The sequence below is a fragment of the Pelophylax lessonae genome (assembly GCF_965119305.1).
Source record: "Pelophylax lessonae genome assembly, chromosome: 8".
Lineage (NCBI taxonomy): Eukaryota > Metazoa > Chordata > Amphibia > Anura > Ranidae > Pelophylax > Pelophylax lessonae.
In genome coordinates, this window is record NC_138775.1 from 296,435,901 (window position 1) to 296,456,075 (window position 20,175).

At 46.7% G+C, this 20,175-nt stretch overlaps 1 protein-coding gene across 1 annotated transcript in view; it reads right to left on the minus strand.

Annotated features, from left to right (window-relative positions):
* Positions 1-20,175, minus strand: part of HECTD3 (HECT domain E3 ubiquitin protein ligase 3) — a 112,134-nt gene that overhangs the window by 12,863 nt on the left and 79,096 nt on the right. The window contains exons 13-18 of the mRNA XM_082265613.1: positions 19,114-19,178; positions 15,289-15,392; positions 14,237-14,356; positions 9,815-9,904; positions 4,753-4,959; positions 2,644-2,773 (exon numbers count right to left, since the gene is read on the minus strand). Coding sequence (XP_082121739.1) covers positions 2,644-2,773; positions 4,753-4,959; positions 9,815-9,904; positions 14,237-14,356; positions 15,289-15,392; positions 19,114-19,178 — 716 coding nt within the window. The remainder of the gene's footprint in view (positions 1-2,643; positions 2,774-4,752; positions 4,960-9,814; positions 9,905-14,236; positions 14,357-15,288; positions 15,393-19,113; positions 19,179-20,175) is intronic.

Sequence of the window (20,175 nt, forward strand, 5' to 3'; positions counted from 1 at the left end):
GGAGGGCATTATTGACCAAGTCGACCCAGGCGGTCACCGTAGGCGGTGTATCCTGTTTCCACCTCAGAGCAATCAGTTTCTTGGCATAGAAAAAGAGAACACACAGCAGGGTTCTCTGGGACTGCCGAAGACCCTCCTCCTCCAGATTGCCAAGAAGGCACCTGTCAGGGGAACAGATGTTCGGGAGTGCCAGTTTCTCCGCAATAAAAGTACAAACCCCTTTCCAAAAGGACTGAACCACCGGGCACGACCACACCATATGAAAGAAATCTCCCCTGTCCCCTTGACAACGAGGGTACGACGGAGAGGGGATCCTCCCCATCACATACAAGCGGTAAGGGATATAATAAATTCTGTGTAGGTAATTCAATTGGATAACCCTATCCCCTGCTGCTATCAGCCCGTGCGACTGAGTGTTGAGAAGATCTTCCCAGTCCACCATCTCCAGCTGTGGCAGATCCACCTGCCACTTCGCTTGCAAGGCTGCCATTTTCTCTCCCCCATCGCCAAGGAGCAACCCATAGTATCGAGAGATAAGTTTAGCGTGGTCGGAGTTCATCAGTTCCTTCTCCAGCCGAGTCGGAACTAGGCGGACCCCCCCGAAGTCCAAATTGCGCTGCCACCGCATGCCTAAGTTGTTGGTACAAAAACCAGCATGTCGAGGGGACCCCCAGCTCCGACCGCAACTCTGCAAAGGTCTTGAACGTATGATCCGAAAACAGCTGATGAGCGTACTTCAGATCGAAGCCCGCCCAGCGCCTAGGATCTTCCAATTTATACAGATCTCCCAATTCTGGATTATACCATAGTGGGGCATTGGGGGACTTGTTAAAAGAGGAACCTCCCACCCTAGTATTACACATATGAGTTATCTTACATGCCATCCGAATGATCTCAGCCCCTGCCCCCTGGAAAGGCCCCTTCCTATATAAGGAGTTTAGGAGCACCTCGTATGATCCCATGACCGCCGCCGAGGTGGTAACCGCCGCATTTGGCAGGTCAGGGAAAAACCAGGCATGCACATGCGTCAATTGGGCCGCTAAATAGTAGGCTTGGAGATCCGGAGCCGCCAGACCCCCAGCATGAGCAGGGAGTTTTAGCGTGCTAAGGGAAATCCTCGCAGGTTTCGCCCCCCATATAAAAGACAATAGGAGGGATTCAATACTAACAAACAATCGTTTGGGTAAATACACCGGGGCCTGCCAGAACAGGTAGAGGAAACGGGGTAAGTATATCATTTTGAAGATATTAATCCTGCCCATCAGATTGAGTGGCAACTTGCCCCAGGTGGGCAGAGTCTGCTTCAACCGCTGGACCATCGGGGCAATGTTATTGTCAGCAAACATCGTGACAGGTTGTTGGATGACTACCCCCAGGTACTTAAACGTAGTCACCACCTGGAGCCTACGCGGAAGCACCAGGGCAGGGGCCCTAAGTGGGTCAAAGGGGAAGGCCACCGATTTGTCCCAATTTACTCTGAACCCGGAGAATCTCCCAAAGGATTCTATCACCTCTAAGGCCGCATCCAAGGAGTCCTGATGATCCGCCAAGTAGAGAAGCATGTCATCAGCATACAAGGACGTTTTCTCTTCAAGGTCCCCCACCCTGCATCCCCGGATCCTAGCATCCCGCATACGATCCTACATAGCAGGATCGTATAGTCTCTGCAGTTACATCAGGGAGAATGACAGACGGCTTTGTTTACATCAGCCGCCTGCCTTTCTCCCTCTCCAGCGGGAGATCGCGAGTGACCGGCGGACATCGGAGCCGCCGGTCATTCGCGCTGGGATGGCAGTGAACGAGCGGGGGGTGGGAGCGCGCCTCCGACGGCGCGCGCTCGCCCCCTATTGGCTCGCGGGAGAGTGACGTACCTATACGTCACTTTGCCCAGGGGGGGCTAACCGCCGCAGTACATGTACTTGCGGCAGACGGCAAGTGGTTAAGGTTAAACCGTCTCTTCTCTAATCTCATTGTGTGGCCACGTGTCCTCTAGCACTCCTTGAGACTAAATAGTTTTCTTCCTATGCTGGGATAACCATTGAGGTATTTATAAATCGCTATCATGTCCCCTCTTAGGCGCCTCCTCTCCAGGGAGAATAGATTAAGCACTTGAAATCGCTCCTCGTAATTAAGGTCCTCAGATCCCCTAATTAGTTTAGTTGCCCTTCTCTGGACTCTCTCCAGTTCCCGCACATCCTGAGGATTGGTGACCAGAACTGGACAGAATACTCCAGATGTGGGCAGACCAGGGACAAGTGATAAGGAACAACCAGGGGCCATGGTTCCCCATGTAGTTGGGGAGTCTATGTTAGCATGCTGTTTATATAGAGGTAGGTGCAACAACCATTCTCATAAATCAAGCCATGATCTGTAGTTCTGCCACTAGGTGGTGCTGTGATCGTATAATCTATGGTTCTCTCTAGTGGAGCTGCACAGTTATCATGTAATTTCCTGTTTCTGTGTTTGTTTTATTTCCAGTAAAACATGAAGGGCTCAGCCATGTTCCCAGCAACATCCTGACTGGTAGGAGGCTTTCCAAAGATACAGTATATAAATATATTTATATCTGTACATCAGAATATTCGGATTCTGGCTGACATGATTACAGGAATGAGGATCCCCCCCCCCCCCAAGCATACTTACTCAGTTTTTTCAGGGCCTCCACAGAGATCTCAGGGTCCCCGCAGACTCTTTTCTCCAGTTCCTGCCAGGTAAGAAGATCCAGCACAGCCTGAGGAACCACCTTCAGCAGTCCGGCCTGAATGGCTTCTACCTGAGAGAAGGAAAAAAAAACGATGGCTGCTCAGACGGAGGGTGAGACATGGGGCAATGTCAGATGATATTTGATCCCAAGCAGATTAGATTTATGCCAAAACTTGGAGTATATAAATATAACAAAAATTTTCTCCCTAGACTTGTGTAAGGGTGACAGTGCTGTACACCAGTAGTTTCCAAATGATAAAGAGTAAGGTATAGGGGGCCTCAACTGTGGCCCCTGACATCACCACTATATACTATAGGAAATGGGTTGGAAACTTGGAACATGATGTGGGTTAGGTTTGAGACTGGGGACATGCTACATGGTTAGTTGGAGACTGGGAACAGGTTGCAGGTGAGGTTGAAGATTGGGGACAAGCTGTGGTTTAGGTTGGAGACCGGGGACATGCTGTGGTTTAGGTTGGAGACTGAGAACATGCTGTGGGTTAGGTTGGAGATATGCTGTAGGTTAGGTTGGAGACTGGGGACATGCTGTAAGTGAGGTTGGAGACTGGGCATTCTAGAGGTTCGGTTGGAAATTGGGGACAATGTGTGTTAGGTTGGAGATTGGGGACATGCTGCAGCTTTGGTTGGAGGCTGGGGACAAGATGTAGGTTAGGTTGAAGACTGGGGACATGCTGCAGGTTAGGTTGGAGACTGGGGACATGCTGCAGGTTAGGTTGGAAATTTGGGACATGCTGTGGGTTAGGTTGGAGACTGTTGACATGCTATGAGTTAGGTTGGAGATTAGAGATATGCTGTGGGTTATGTTGGAGACTGGGGACATGCTTTGGGTTAAGTTGGAAACTAGGCATATGCTGTGGGTTAGGTTTGAGACTGGGGACACACTGTGGGTTAGGTTAAAGATTGGGGACATGATGCAGGTTTGGTTAGAAGCTGGGGACAAGACGCAGGTTAGGTTGGAGACTGGGGACATGCTACAGGTTAGGTTTGAAATTTAGAACATGCCGTTGGTTAGGTTGGAAACTGGGGACATGCTGTGGCTTAGGTTAAAGATTGGGGACATGCTGCAGGTTTGGTTAGAGGTTGGTAACAAGACGCAGGTTAGGTTGGAGACTGGGGACATGCTGCAGGATAGGTTGGAGACTGAGGACATGCTGTGGGTAAGGTTGAAGATTGGGGACATGCTGGGGGTTAGGTTGAAGATTGGGGACATGCTGTGGGTTAGATGGGAGACTGGGGACATTCTGTGGGTTAGGTTGGAGACTGAGGACATGCGGTGGGTAAGGTTGAAGATTGGGGACATGCTGGGGGTTAGGTTGAAGATTGGGGACATGCTGTGGGTTAGATGGGAGACTGGGGACATTCTGTGGGTTAGGTTGGAGACTGGGGACATTCTGTGGGTTAGGTTGGAGACTGGGGACATGAGGGGAATTGGTTGGAGATTGGGGACATGCTGTGGGTTAGGTGGGAGATGGGGGACATGCTGTGGGTTAGGTTGGAGACTGGGGACATTCTGTGGTTTGTTTGGAGATTGGGGACATGCTGGGGGTTAGGTTGGAGACCAAGGACATGCTGTGTGTTAGGTTGGAGACTGGGGACATGTTGCAGAACAAAGTGAGGAACTGGGGAGAGTAGTAGGCATGAATACCATTAACACTTTATATATCAATGCTCCCCCTACAGGCTGCTGGGACCCACACTTCTGCAATGGACTACATGTCCTACTATTCGAGGCATTGACACATCCGGAACCTCTAACCCCTTCCTCTGAACTGCCCACCACAGGTCTGATTGGCAACGGATCCCAGGGGGAGGATCCTGAGCCTCCTCCATGTGCTCAGAAGCTTGTGGCCCTGGTGAACTGATTGGGTTGCTGTCTGAAGTGTCGCAGGATAAATAGCTCTTCAATTTTTTTATAAATACGCCCCCTGGAGTCCAAAAAAGCAAACAATAGTAGAGACATATCACAAGGTATTTATCAAGATACAATGTTTCACCCTAAAGGTTTGGCTACACCTTGGCACCGCCTACCTGCTCTTTACTCTCCTCCAGCCGCGCCTTCTGCACCATCTTGATGAACTCCAGCCTGTCCTCGTAGTGTACGGATATATTGCCGCCTCCGGGGACCAACTCCACCATACGCTGATCGCTCAGGACCGTCGTGTACGTCAGCTCTGCGCCAAACTTAAACTCAAACGTCTCTTTATCCATCAGCTCCATCATCTCCAGGAGTTTAACCTAACAGGCGAGAAAAAAAGAGCGCCCCCCAGAGGACAGGAGGGTGACCACCCCCTGGTTATACTCCTGACCAATCAACTCATACATAAGAGCTGGAAGCTTGGACTGAGGAGTCATGTGACTACATAATCAGATTCATTCATCATCATGTGAAGGCCAACAAGCTGCTATAACCACTTCAACTCCTGAAGGTTTTATTCCCTTCATGACCTGGGCATTTATTGCTTTTCAGCACTGCGCTACTTTAACCACTTCTGGACCGGAAGATTTGGCTTCTTCACACACACTGTCTGGCTCCGCCCCCAACGCGCTTCGTCATAATGACAAGTACTTTTTTAACCACTTCTGGACCAGAAGGATTTTCCCCCCATAATGACCAGGACATTTTTTGCGATACAGCACTGCGTTACTTTAATGGACAATTGCGCGGTCGTGCGACGCTGTACACAAATAAAATTGATGTCCTTTTTTCCCCACAAATAGAGATTTCTTTTGGTGGTATTTGATCACCAGTGCGATTTTTATTTTTTGCGTTATAAAGAATAAAACTGCAACAATTCTGAAAAGAAATATGTATATTTTTCACTTTCCGCTATATAACATTCCCAAAAAAAATGTAAAACCTATTTTTTTTTATCATTTTAGGCCAATGTGTATTCTGCTACAAATTTTTGGAAAAAAAATCCCAATAAGCTTAGTTTGATTGGTTTGCGCAAAAGTTATCACATCTACAAACTAGGGAAAGATTCATGTCATTTTTATTTATTCGCTTATTTTTTTTACCGATTAGAGATTTTTAGCGGGATTGCAACATTGCGGCGGACAGATCAGACCCCTAACTGACATTTTTTACACTTTTGGGGGGACCAGTGACATTACTGCAGTAATCAGTGCTAAAAATATGCATTGTTACTGTAATAATGACACTGGCAGGGAAGGGGTTAACACCAGGGGCGATCAAAGGGTTAAATGTGTCCCTAGGGGGTGCTTTCTAACTGTGGTGGGGATGGGCTTGCTGAATGAACACAGAGATCTGTGTTCCTAAATAAGACGATCCCTGTGTTCATTGCTGATAGAACAGGGGTCTGGTGTGTGTACAATGGTAGACGGCCGTTCTGTCTCAACAGGGGGGGTGATCACGGGTGCCTGGCTGGCAGCAATCGCGGCCACCGGACCTGCTGATTGGCTCCCCCTATAGTGAATGCCATCTACAAACTATGGGATATATATATATATATATATATATATATATATATATATATATATATATATATATATATATATATATATTCGAAAATGTATCAATCCTGATATACTGAAGTCCCATAATGCCAGGGCAGTACAAATACCCCCAAAATGACCCCTTTTTGGAAAGGTATTTATTAAGAGGCATGGTGAGTTTACGAAGTTGTAATTTTTTGTCACAATTTTTTGGAAAAATGAAAAAAAAATGTATTTAAATTAGTTTTTTTTATAATTATTGTTATTAATGTGATTATTTATTAATTATTATTAATTGTTTTTTTATATACTGTCACCAGTGCAGTGCAGCATCATCATATGACTGGTGTGGCAGTGATCTGGGATACTGACTGGTGACAGTATGTTATATTAAATACATAAATTATTTTTTATTCAATTTGTTTTATTTCTTTTAACATTTTTTAACAATTGTTTTTTTTTACATCTTTTCATCAGAGTAGTTCAGTATCACCATAGTAATGCTGTACTACTCTGGGGGAAGGTGATCACTTTGCTGTTACAGTGTTGATCACTGTAAACGGTCATGAATGGGTTACTTTCATAACAGCTGTGATTACTATTGTGTGCTGTGATTGGCCCACAGCTATCAAACGGTACAGGGTGCTGTGATTGCCCTACGTACCATGTGATAGCTGTGGGCCAATCACAACATCACAATACTAAGCACAAATGTTGTGAATGAAACCCATTCATAACCGTTTACTTTACACTGTGATCATGTGATCCGGATCGCAATCGGCTGTGTCCGTCGTGGGTAACTTGATAATAACTCGGAGACTAACGATCTATTTTTTTTTTAAGTTTTAATTTTATTTGGTACACTGTTTTTATAAATTTCATACTACTTTTTTTAATATATAAGCTGACAAAGGGATAAAATATATTAAAAAAATGCACATTTTTAAATTTCATAGTAGCACTAATGTCATTTAAATTTTTTTTTTTTTTTTTACTTTGCAGCTTTCATTAAAATAATTCCTGGTGATCCTGCCATGAACGTGATTGTTAGGTCCCTTCCTGTTAAAGGGTAACAGCATTCGGTCCCTGTCTCTCAGTGGTGCTCTTGCATTGTCACCCTGTCACTAACTGAAGGTGGCAGTGTTCATTTATTTAATACGCTCACTGTGAGATACAATCGCTGTATTAAAAAAATAAAAATAATTTGAAAAATAGAATAATAGAATTAAAAAAATATTTTGTGAATTTCTCAACCAACAATAAAATATTGTACTGACTCAAAGCTTTATATGTCTTTAGAAATATTTTGATATAATTATTTAGGCATATACAGTATCTCACAAAAGTGAGTACACCCCTCACATTTTTGTAAATATTTTATGTGACAACACTGAAGAAATGACACTTTGCTACAATGTAAAGTAGTGAGTGTACAGATTGTATAAGGGTCCTTTCAGACGGCCGCTCCGCTGCTTTAGTCCGCTGCGGGACTTTTTTTTTTTTTTTTTTCACGGAGCGGATGACATTTGTGTCATCCGCTCCGTGTGCCCGCATATCATCCCATCCGTTTGCGGATGATATTCGGACATAATGTAAGTCTATGGGCATTGCGGATGTCAGCGGATGACACCGCTGACATCCGATTTTCCTTTCCGTTTTTTACACGGATGAAAAAATAGGGTTCTGTTCCATTCCAAAAAACGGAACAGAACTGAAAGGAGGAAAATCGGATGTCAGCGGATGGTATTCCACTGACATCCGCAGTGCCATTCACTTACATTATGTCCGCAAATCATCCGCAAAAAAATAGGATGATTTGCGGACACACGGAGCAGCCGTGTGAAAGGACCCTAACAGTGTAAATTTGCTGTCCCCTCAAAATAACTTAACGCACAGCCATTAATATCTAAACCGCTGGCAACAAAAGTGAGTACACCCCTAAGTGACAATGTCCAAATTGGGCCCAAAGTGTCAATATTTTGCGTGGCCACCATTATTTTCCAGCACTGCCTTAACCCTCTTGGGCATGGAGTTCACCAGAGTTTCACAGGTTGGCACTGGAATCCTCTTCCCCTCCTCCATGATGACATCACAGAGCTGGTGGATGTTAGAGACCTTGCGCTCCTCCACCTTCCGTTTGAGGATGCCCCACAGATGCTAAATAGGGTTTAGGTCTGGAGACATGCTTGGCCAGTCCATCACCTTTACCCTCAGCTTCTTTAGCAAGACAGTGGTCATCTTGGAGGTGTTTGGGGTCGTTATGTTGGAATATTGCCATGCGGCCCAGTCTCTGAAGGGAGGGGATCATGCTCTGCTTCAGTATGTCACAGTACATGTTGGCATTCATGGTTCCCTCAATGATCTGTAGCTCCCCAGTGCTGGCAGCACTCATGCAGCCCCAGACCATGACACTCCCACCACCATGCCTGACTGTAGGAAGACACACTTGTCTTTGTACTCCTCACCTGGTTGCCCCTACACACGCCTGACACCATCTGAACCAAATAAGTTTATCTTGGTCTCATCAGAGCACAGGAGATGGTTCCAGTAATCCATGTCCTTAGTCTGCTTGTCTTCAGCAAACTGTTTGCAGGCTTTCTTGTGCATCATCTTTAGAAGAGGTTTCCTTCTGGGACGACAGCCATGCAGACCAATTTGATGCAGTGTGCGGCGTATGGTCTGAGCACTGACAGGCTGACCCCTCCCCCACCCCTTCAACCTCTGCAGCAATTCTGGCAGCACTCATACGTCTATTTCCCAAAGACATCCTCTGGATATGACGCTGAGCACGTGCACTCAGCTTCTTTGGTGGACCATGACGAGGCCTGTTCTGAGTGGAACCTGTCCTGTTAAACGGCTGTATGGTCTTGGCCACCATGCTGCAGCTCAGTTTCAGGGTCTTGGCAATCTTCTTATAGCCTAGGTCAGTGATGTCGAACCTTGGCACACCAGATGTTTTGGAACTATATTTCCAATAATGCTCAACTACACTGCAGAGTGCATGAGCATCATGGGAAATGTAGTTCCAAAACATCTGGGATGCCAAGGTTCGCCATCACTGGCCTAGGCCATCTTTATGTAGAGCAACAATTATTTTTTTTCAGATCCTCAGAGAGTTCTTTGCCATGAGGTGTCATGTTGAACTTCCAGTGACCAGTATGAGAGAGTGAGAGCGATAACACCAAATTTAACACACCTGCTCCCCATTCACACCTGAGACTAACGTGTCACATGGCACTGGGGAGGGAAAATGGCTAATTGGGCCCAATTTGGACATTTTCACTTAGGGGTGTACTGACTTTTGTTGCCAGCGGTTTAGACATTAATGGCTGTGTGTTGAGTTATTTTGAGGGGACAGTAAATTTACACTGTTATACAAGCTGTACACTCACTACTTTACATTGTAGCAAAGTCTCATTTCTTCAGTGTTGTCACATGAAAAGATAGAATAAAATATTTACAGGAATGTGAGGGGTGTACTTAGTTTTGTGGGATACTGTATATTGGTCATAGAGTTATTGTTAATATATCAGACTCTGCTGGCTTGGTCATCCAGCCATCAATGGCCTCTGGTCATGAAAGGAATAAATACACAAGAAAATATCATTAAATTGGTGTCGGAGAGGGAACTCACCAGCAGGGAATCCACCGCTGGGAAATCTTTACTCCAACTGACTTCTTCTCCCGTCAGCTGCTTCCACACCAAACCGGGCAGTGCCAGGACCTGCGGGCACACAAAGGTCAGGATCATTGCGGTTCAGAGCAATAAGGGTCAACATACAAAACCATATGGAACGTGCCAGATATTCGATGGGTCATTTACAAAGACAGGACAGAACCCCCCTTAGTGTACGATGGACTGAGACAAGAATGTGCCCTCTTGTGGCCAAAAGTAGAACTGCACCTTCTTAAAACTTTTTTTTTTTTTTTTTTTAGGGGGCAAATGACATTATAAATTTATTTCAGCTACCTATAAAGAAACATTGAGAACAAAACCGTAAAAGTGATACATTTTATCGATATCTAATCAGTAAGGCCATTGCAGCAGAGAGTTGATGATTGATCCAGAGGGTTATGTACAGGACTCCTGTTAGAAACCACGGGGCCCCATACAGTTAAGCTGGTAGTCCCCCCCCCCCCAAAGAAAAAAAACAAAAACTGTTTTCTATGCTTCAGTTATAAATTAACACAGTGAGTGATTAGTACCAATCACTCATTGTGTTCATTCAGGAAAGGAAGGATCCTATTCTGTGCTTGCAGCTGCCAGTGGGAAGGAGAAGAGCGAAGCCGGTGCACTGCAGGGATGGAGGCACACAGTGGGGAAAAAATATGGTGCACAGGGAGGGTGATGGGTGTGGCATGGCACGGGGCGGGGCATTACTGGAACCGATCCCCTGTATGGCTCTCTCTGCAGCAGCTGAAAGCCGGCGGGAAAGAGAGGAGAAGAAGTCAGCGTTCAGCTGCTGCAGAGAGAACCATACAGGGGATCAGTTCCAGTAATTGTTCCCCCCACCCCCCGCTCCACACCCTCCCTGCCGTCCTGATCACCCTCCCTGTCCACATCCGATTCACCCAGCTGCCTGGGCTCTGTACAGGACTGGTGGTACCCCCTTATCCACAGCCCCGGCTATATTGACAGAGTTCATAAAGTGGGAACACAGAGATAGACCCCTTGTTCTACAATGAGGTGTTTTAGGAGGTCGGTCAAGCTAGTAAGGTGTTCCAAGATAACAGAAATTAATGTCTCTTGTAATTAATAATGTTTTGCTTGTGCAAACACTTTAATGTATGATTTAATATGTAACAGGTTTATGCTTTGGCTGGTCCTACATGGAAACTGTCCAGAATTGGAGCTCAAAGGCCTCCCATTTGATCCAGTTCTTAAAGACATTGACTGGATGTTTAGGGTGGTTGTCCTGCTGCAGAACAAATTTGGGGCCAATGACATGCCACCCTGATGGTATGACATGATAGAGAAGTATTTGCCTGTATTTCTCAGCATTGAGGACACCATTGATCCTGACAAAATCACCAACTCCATTTGCAGAAATGCAGCCCCAGACTTGCAAGGAACCTTCACCATGCTTTACAGTTGGCTGAAGACACCTATAATTGTACCACTTTCCAGCCCTTCCCCCAACAAACTGCCTCCTGCTACAGCCAAATATTTCACATTTTGACTCATCAGTCCGGAGCACCTGCTGCCAGTTCCTGCACCCCAGTACTGTGTTTTCCTGCATAGTTCAGTTGCTTAGCCTTGTTTGCATGTGCTATGCAGGAAAATATAGGAACTGGGGTGCAGGAAAACCTAGGAACTGGGGGGCAGGAAAACATAGGAACTGGGGGGCAGGAAAACATAGGAACTGGGGGGCAGGAAAGCATAGGAACTGGGGTGCAGGAAAGCATAGGAACTGGGGTGCAGGAAAATATAGGAACTGGGGTGCAGGAAAATATAGGAACGGGGGGCAGGAAAGCATAGGAACTGGGGTGCAAGAAAACATAGGAACTTGGGTGCAGGAAAATATAGGAACTGGGGGGGGGGAGGAAAACATAGGAACTGGGGTGCAGGAAAACATAGGAACTAGGGGGCAGAAAAACATAGGAACTGGGCTTCAGGAAAGTATAGGAACTGGGGGGCAGGAAAGCATAGGAACTGGGGTGCAGGAAAACATAGGAACTAGGGGGCAGAAAAACATAGGAACTGGGCTTCAGGAAAGTATAGGAACTGGGGGGCAGGAAAGCATAGGAACTGGGGGGCAGGAAAGCAAAGGAACTGGGGGGCCAGAAAGCATAGGAACTGGGGGGGCAGGAAAATATAGGAATTGGGGGGCAGGAAAACATAGGAACTGGAGTGCAGGAAAATATAGGAAATGGGGGGCAGGAAAGCATAGAACTGGGGGGCAGGAAAGCAAAGCAACTGGGGGACAGGAAAGCAAAGGAACTGGGGGGCAGGAAAACATAGGAACTGGGGGGCCGGAAAGCATAGAACTGGGGGGCCGGAAAGCAAAGCAACTGGGGGGCAGGAAAGCAAAGGAACTGGGGGGCAGGAAAACATAGGAACCGGGGGGCCGGAAAGCATAGAACTGGGGGGCCGGAAAGCATAGAACTGGGGGGCCGGAAAGCAAAGCAACTGGGGGGCAGGAAAGCAAAGGAACTGGGGGGCAGGAAAACATAGGAACCGGGGGGCAGGAAAGCATAGGAACTGGGGGGGGGGATATAGGAATTTGGGGGCAGGAAAACATAGGAACTAGGGGGCAGAAAAATATAGGAACTGGGCTGCAGGAAAGTATAGGAACTGGGGGGCAGGAAAACATAGGAATGGGGGTGCAGGAAAATATAGGAACTGTTGTGCAGGAAAGCATAGGAACTGGGGGGCAGGAAAGCATAGGAACTGGGGGGCAGGAAAATATAGGAATTGGGGGGGCAGGAAAGCATAGGTACTGGGGGGCAGGAAAGCATAGGAACTAGGGGGGGGGGGAATATAGGAATTTGGGGGCAGGAAAACATAGGAACTGGGGTGCAGGAAAACATAGGAACTGGGGTGCAGAAAAATGGCAGCAGGCGATCTGGACTGATGAGTCATAATGTGAAATATCTGGTTGTATCAGGAGGCAGTTTGTTGGGGGAAATTGCTATATACAATATAGTCGTGCACCGAAAAAAAACTTTGGTGCTGAAACTGAGAATTCAGGAAGCAGTTGGCCGAAACTGAAATTGACAGTTTTAAAAAAAATGATATATATATATATATTATAAATAATTGTATTATATTCGACTTTTTAATTACGGTAATATTGTGAATTTAAATTAATATAAATTTATTGGAACTTTTTGGCGCCTTTTGTAGCGGTGTTACAAATCCTGCTTGCTACATTTTTGGTGCATATCTGGCAAACCGCACCAAAAACACCTCCCCATTGAAATGCATTGAAAACGCAGCAAGAACACATCAAAAATGCACCGTGTTGTGTATTTGATCAATTTGAAATTGCTTTAAAATCGCTGCAGAATCGTAGGCGTTTTTCTTTCTTCTTTATTTACAGCATTAGCATCACACCTGACTATGAGTCCCCTTGTTCTACAAGGGCAGCGAACATGCCAAAATGTCCCCTCCTAGCCCAAATCCACCCCCTAAATTTCCCCTCCTAGCCCAAATCCACTTCCTAAATTTTCCCTCCAAGCACAAGTCCTCTACCCTCGAGTTTTCCCCTCTGAGTACACATCCCCCTACTCCAAATTCCCCCTCCTAGCACAAATCCACCCCCTAAATGTCCCCTCCTAGCACAAATCCACCCCATAAATCCCCCCCACTAGCACAAATCCACCCCCTTAATGTCCCCTCCTAGCACAAATCCCCTATCCCTCAAATTTTCCCCTCCAAGTACACATCCCCCCCCCCCACTCCAAATCCCCCCTCCTAGCACAAATACACCCCCTAAATTTTCCCTCCAAGCACAAACCCCCCCCCCCTAAAACAATAAAAATGTCCCCTCCTAGCACAATTCTCCCCCCCCTTCACCATATCCCCTCTTCTAGCACAAATCCCCCCTCCTAGAATGAACCATAAACCCTGACCCATCTATCCTCATGCCCCCTCCCAACACAAATTCCCCTAAATCACCACTCAGCGATTCTTACCCCCTGTGCCCCCCCAAACGCGTTCATCCCAACACAAATCCCCTCCCCCTCAATCATCTTGCAGTGCCCCCCACCTTACATGGCGTCACAGTGCCCAGGGCAGCCGCTCCTCCTGCCCACCCCTTGTCCCTGCTCTGACTGAGAGTCTGGAGATTGATTAAACTGGTAAGGCATTCCAAGATAACAGAAATGAATGTCTCTTGTAATAATGATGTGCTGCTTGTAAAAACTTGTAAAACTCTAGGCATGGCTTTTATTGTGCAGTTACATTGTTTCAGCTTGGTCTAATGTAAGTGTACATATTCCGTACCTGTGTGACGCCAGGGGTGGAGAAACATTGTATTAGTCAGTGTTACTATAATAATCACCAACAGTCACCCCTCCCTGTGCCAAGGGTATCCCAATAAAAGTCACGTACCAGGAACTCCTTCCCTCTCAGAGCGGCGCCCATCAGCTGCCCAATCCATTGGTACTTGGCCAGATCTTTGCAGGATGGGTTGGGCACATACATGTCCCGCGCTTCTCCGGTGCTGTTTCCCTGGAAGAATAAAAAGCAGTCAGATGGGTGAGACATGAAGCCAGGGACAGAGATCAGCACTAGTGATCCACCAATATCGTTTTTTTTATTGCTGATATTTTCGGACATTACATTTTTTTTTTACCAGGTACTCATTGTGGAGGGATCTGGGGGTCCCAAACACCTCCTCAGCACTTAAAAGCATTCCAAACGCCAAGTTTGGCTGTTTTGAATGCTCACATTTTTTTGAGTTTGCTGCCGAGTACCAGGAAGTGAGGTCATGACATCACTGCGGTATATGTCAGAGATATATAAAGGTATAATAATAGTGTGTGACTGTGGGGGAGGGGACATTAGAGTGTAAGCTCCTCTGGTACACAGTCTGATGTGACTGGCTCAGTGTTCTCTGTACAGCACTGCGGTATATGTCAGAGCTATATACATGTATAATAATAATAGTGTAAGACTGTGGGGGACATTAGAGTGTAAGCTCCTCTGGTACAGAGACTGATGTGACTGTGGGGGAGGGGACATTAGAGTGTAAGCTCCTCTGGTACAGAGACTGATGTGACTGTGGGGGAGGGGACATTAGAGTGTAAGCTCCTCTGGTACACAGTCTGATGTGACTGGCTCAGTGTTCTCTGTACAGCACTGCGGTATATGTCAGAGCTATATAAATGTATAATAATAATAATAGTGTAAGACTGTGGGGGAGGGGACATTAGAGTGTAAGCTCCTCTGGTACAGAGACTGATGTGACTGTGGGGGAGGGGACATTAGAGTGTAAGCTCCTCTGGTACAGAGACTGATGTGACTGTGGGGGAGGGGACATTAGAGTGTAAGCTCCTCTGGTAAAGACTGATGTGATTGGCTCAGTGATCTCTGTATAGCGCTGCGGTATATGTCAGAGCGATATAGAATAATACAGACTTCATAAAATAACATTGGCTTGCCTGGTTTGATGTGCGCACAAAGAAAGGCAGTGGCACAGGGGAGTCGGCAGAACTGGGGCACAGCTCCTCAGAAATATCAGCCAGGCTGTCACGGAATCCTCCACCTGGAATCACCGAATTTGTAGAAAACAGGAAACACACATAGATATGATTTTGTAGTGTTTTATACAGTAGTTCAGAGTAACATATTTATGTAGTTATTCAAATCGAAACAAAAGGCAAAAATGCATCGAGTTCATCCAACCAACAAGTGATCCTTAAATTAAACCCTCCCATACAAAGACTATATAGAGTTGCACTGTGAATGAAATGACACTCTCAGGTGTATGTGTGCAGTGTGTAGTGCTAAAAAAACCATCAGAGACTGCAGACATAGTACAGGAGATGGTCAGAGACTGCAGACACAGTACAGGAGATGGTCAGAGACTGCAGACATAGTACAGGAGATGGTCAGAGACTGCAGACATAGTACAGGAGATGGTCAGAGACTGCAGACACAGTACAGGAGATGGTCAGAGACTGCAGACATAGTACAGGAGACGGTCAGAGACTGCAGACATAGTACAGGAGATGGTCAGAGACTGCAGACATAGTACAGGAGATGGTCAGAGACTGCAGACACAGTACAGGAGATGGTCAGAGACTGCAGACACAGTACAGGAGATGGTCAGAGACTGCAGTCATAGTACAGGAGATGGTCAGATACTGAAGAAAATAGTACAGGAGATGGCCAGAGACTGCAGGCATAGTACAGGAGATGGTCAGAGACTGCAGACATACTACAGGAGATGGTCAGAGACTGCAGGCATAGTACAGGAGATGGTCAGAGACTGCAGGCATAGTACAGGAGATGGTCAGAGACTGCAGTCATAGCACAGGAGATGGTCGGAGACTGAAGAAATAGTACAGGAGATGGTCAGAGACTGCAGTCATAGCACAGGAGATAGTCAGAGACTGCAGGCATAGTACAGGAGATGGTCAGAGACTGCAGGCATAGTACAGGAGATGGTCAGAGACTGCAGTCATAGCACAGGAGATGGTCAGAGACTGAAGAAATAGTACAGGAGATGGTCAGAGACTGCAGTCATAGCACAGGAGATAGTCAGAGACTGCAGACATAGTACAGGAGATGGTCAGAGACTGCAGTCATAGCACAGGAGATGGTCAGAGACTGAAGAAATAGTACAGGAGATGGTCAGAGACTGCAGTCATAGCACAGGAGATGGTCAGAGACTGCAGACATAGTACAGGAGATGGTCAGAGACTGCAGACATAGTACAGGGGGTGGTCACAGACTGCAGACATAGTACAGGGGGTGGTCAGAGACTGCAGACATAGTATAGAGGGTGGTCAGAGACTGCAGACATAGTACAGGAGATGGTCAGAGACTGCAGACATAGTACAGGAGATGGTCAGAGACTGCAGACACAGTACAGGAGATGGTCAGAGACTGCAGACACAGTACAGGAGATGGTCAGAGACTGCAGTCATAGTACAGGAGATGGTCAGATACTGAAGAAAATAGTACAGGAGATGGCCAGAGACTGCAGGCATAGTACAGGAGATGGTCAGAGACTGCAGACATACTACAGGAGATGGTCAGAGACTGCAGGCATAGTACAGGAGATGGTCAGAGACTGCAGGCATAGTACAGGAGATGGTCAGAGACTGCAGTCATAGCACAGGAGATGGTCGGAGACTGAAGAAATAGTACAGGAGATGGTCAGAGACTGCAGTCATAGCACAGGAGATAGTCAGAGACTGCAGGCATAGTACAGGAGATGGTCAGAGACTGCAGGCATAGTACAGGAGATGGTCAGAGACTGCAGTCATAGCACAGGAGATGGTCAGAGACTGAAGAAATAGTACAGGAGATGGACAGAGACTGCAGTCATAGCACAGGAGATGGTCAGAGACTGCAGACATAGTACAGGAGATGGTCAGAGACTGCAGTCATAGCACAGGAGATGGTCAGAGACTGAAGAAATAGTACAGGAGATGGTCAGAGACTGCAGTCATAGCACAGGAGATGGTCAGAGACTGCAGACATAGTACAGGAGATGGTCAGAGACTGCAGACATAGTACAGGGGGTGGTCACAGACTGCAGACATAGTACAGGGGGTGGTCAGAGACTGCAGACATAGTACAGGGGGTGGTCAGAGACTGCAGACATAGTACAGGAGATGGTCAGAGACTGCAGACATAGTACAGGAGATGGTCAGAGACTGCAGACACAGTACAGGAGATGGTCAGAGACTGCAGACACAGTACAGGAGATGGTCAGAGACTGCAGTCATAGTACAGGAGATGGTCAGATACTGAAGAAAATAGTACAGGAGATGGCCAGAGACTGCAGGCATAGTACAGGAGATGGTCAGAGACTGCAGACATACTACAGGAGATGGTCAGAGACTGCAGGCATAGTACAGGAGATGGTCAGAGACTGCAGGCATAGTACAGGAGATGGTCAGAGACTGCAGTCATAGCACAGGAGATGGTCGGAGACTGAAGAAATAGTACAGGAGATGGTCAGAGACTGCAGTCATAGCACAGGAGATAGTCAGAGACTGCAGGCATAGTACAGGAGATGGTCAGAGACTGCAGGCATAGTACAGGAGATGGTCAGAGACTGCAGTCATAGCACAGGAGATGGTCAGAGACTGAAGAAATAGTACAGGAGATGGTCAGAGACTGCAGTCATAGCACAGGAGATGGTCAGAGACTGCAGACATAGTACAGGAGATGGTCAGAGACTGCAGACATAGTACAGGGGGTGGTCACAGACTGCAGACATAGTACAGGGGGTGGTCAGAGACTGCAGACATAGTACAGGGGGTGGTCAGAGACTGCAGACATAGTACAGGAGATGGTCAGAGACTGCAGACACAGTACAGGAGATGGTCAGAGACTGCAGACACAGTACATGAGATGGTCAGAGACTGCAGTCATAGTACAGGAGATGTTCAGATACTGAAGAAAATAGTACAGGAGATGGCCAGAGACTGCAGGCATAGTACAGGAGATGGTCAGAGACTGCAGACATACTACAGGAGATGGTCAGAGACTGCAGGCATAGTACAGGAGATGGTCAGAGACTGCAGGCATAGTACAGGAGATGGTCAGAGACTGCAGTCATAGCACAGGAGATGATCGGAGACTGAAGAAATAGTACAGGAGATGGTCAGAGACTGCAGTCATAGCACAGGAGATGGTCAGAGACTGCAGGCATAGTACAGGAGATGGTCAGAGACTGCAGTCATAGCACAGGAGATGGTCAGAGACTGAAGAAATAGTACAGGAGATGGTCAGAGACTGCAGTCATAGCACAGGAGATGGTCAGAGACTGCAGACATAGTACAGGAGATGGTCAGAGACTGCAGTCATAGCACAGGAGATGGTCAGAGACTGAAGAAATAGTACAGGAGATGGTCAGAGACTGCAGTCATAGCACAGGAGATGGTCAGAGACTGCAGACATAGTACAGGAGATGGTCAGAGACTGCAGACATAGTACAGGGGGTGGTCAGAGACTGCAGACATAGTACAGGGGGTGGTCAGAGACTGCAGACATAGTACAGGAGATGGTCAGAGACTGCAGACATAGTACAGGGGGTGGTCAGAGACTGCAGACATAGTACAGGGGGTGGTCAGAGACTGCAGACATAGTACAGGAGATGATCTGAGACTGCAGACATAGCACAGGAGTTGGTGTGAGACTGCAGACATAGTACAGGAGACATGCTGGAACTTGCATTTCTTTGGGCACCTCCCCTTCCATACTACATATGATTGTAATTATTAGAATATAGGGAAATCAGAACGTACCTTGATCAATGATCCCCTCTGCGATGAACTTACATTCCCACCATTGGTCATAACGTACCGGCCACCTGATGGTCATAAAACATCATTATTAGACCCCATGAACTGAGAGGCCGGAGAGTGATGGGAGATTCGGGGCTTTGAGCGATGAGCAGCGAGATGAAGGCACAGAGCAGAAAGTCTAATAAATATCAGCATTCAGGATGAGGGGGGCCTTGTGAAAAAATGTGAAGCTCAGAAGAAATTTAGTGCGCTTTCATCTATTCATAATATAAGATGCTTAACTTGCAACAATGTATATTTCACAATAGTGCCAATCTATACACAGGAGTGTGTTCTAAACATATTGACACCAATATAAATACACTTATAGGGTAGGGGCACCTCCAGATATAAAATGGACTTGTAGAGTAGGGGCACCTCCAGATAGAAGATACACTTGTAGGGTAGGGGCACATCCAGATATGAAATGGACTTGTAGAGTAGGGGCACATCCAGATATGAAATGGACTTGTAGAGTAGGGGCACATCCAGATATGAAATGGACTTGTAGGGTAGGGGCACATCCAGATATAAAATGGACTTTTAGGGTAGGGGCACCTCCAGATATAAAATGGACTTGTAGGGTAGGGGCACATCCAGATATAAAATGGACTTGTAGGGTAGGGGCACATCCAGATATAAAATGGACTTTTAGGGTAGGGGCACCTCCAGATATAAAATGGACTTGTAGGGTAGGGGCACATCCAGATATAAAATGGACTTGTAGGGTAGGGGCACCTCCAGATAGAAGATGCACTTGTAGGGTAAGGGCACATCCAGATATAAAATGGACTTGTAGGGTAGGGGCACATCCAGATATAAAATGGACTTGTAGGGTAGGGGCACCTCCAGATAGAAGATGCACTTGTAGGGTAAGGGCACATCCAGATATAAAATGGACTTTTAGGGTAGGGGCACATCCAGATATAAAATGGACTTGTAGAGTAGGGGCACATCCAGATATAAAATGGACTTTTAGGGTAGGGGCACATCCAGATATGAAATGGACTTGTAGGGTAGGGG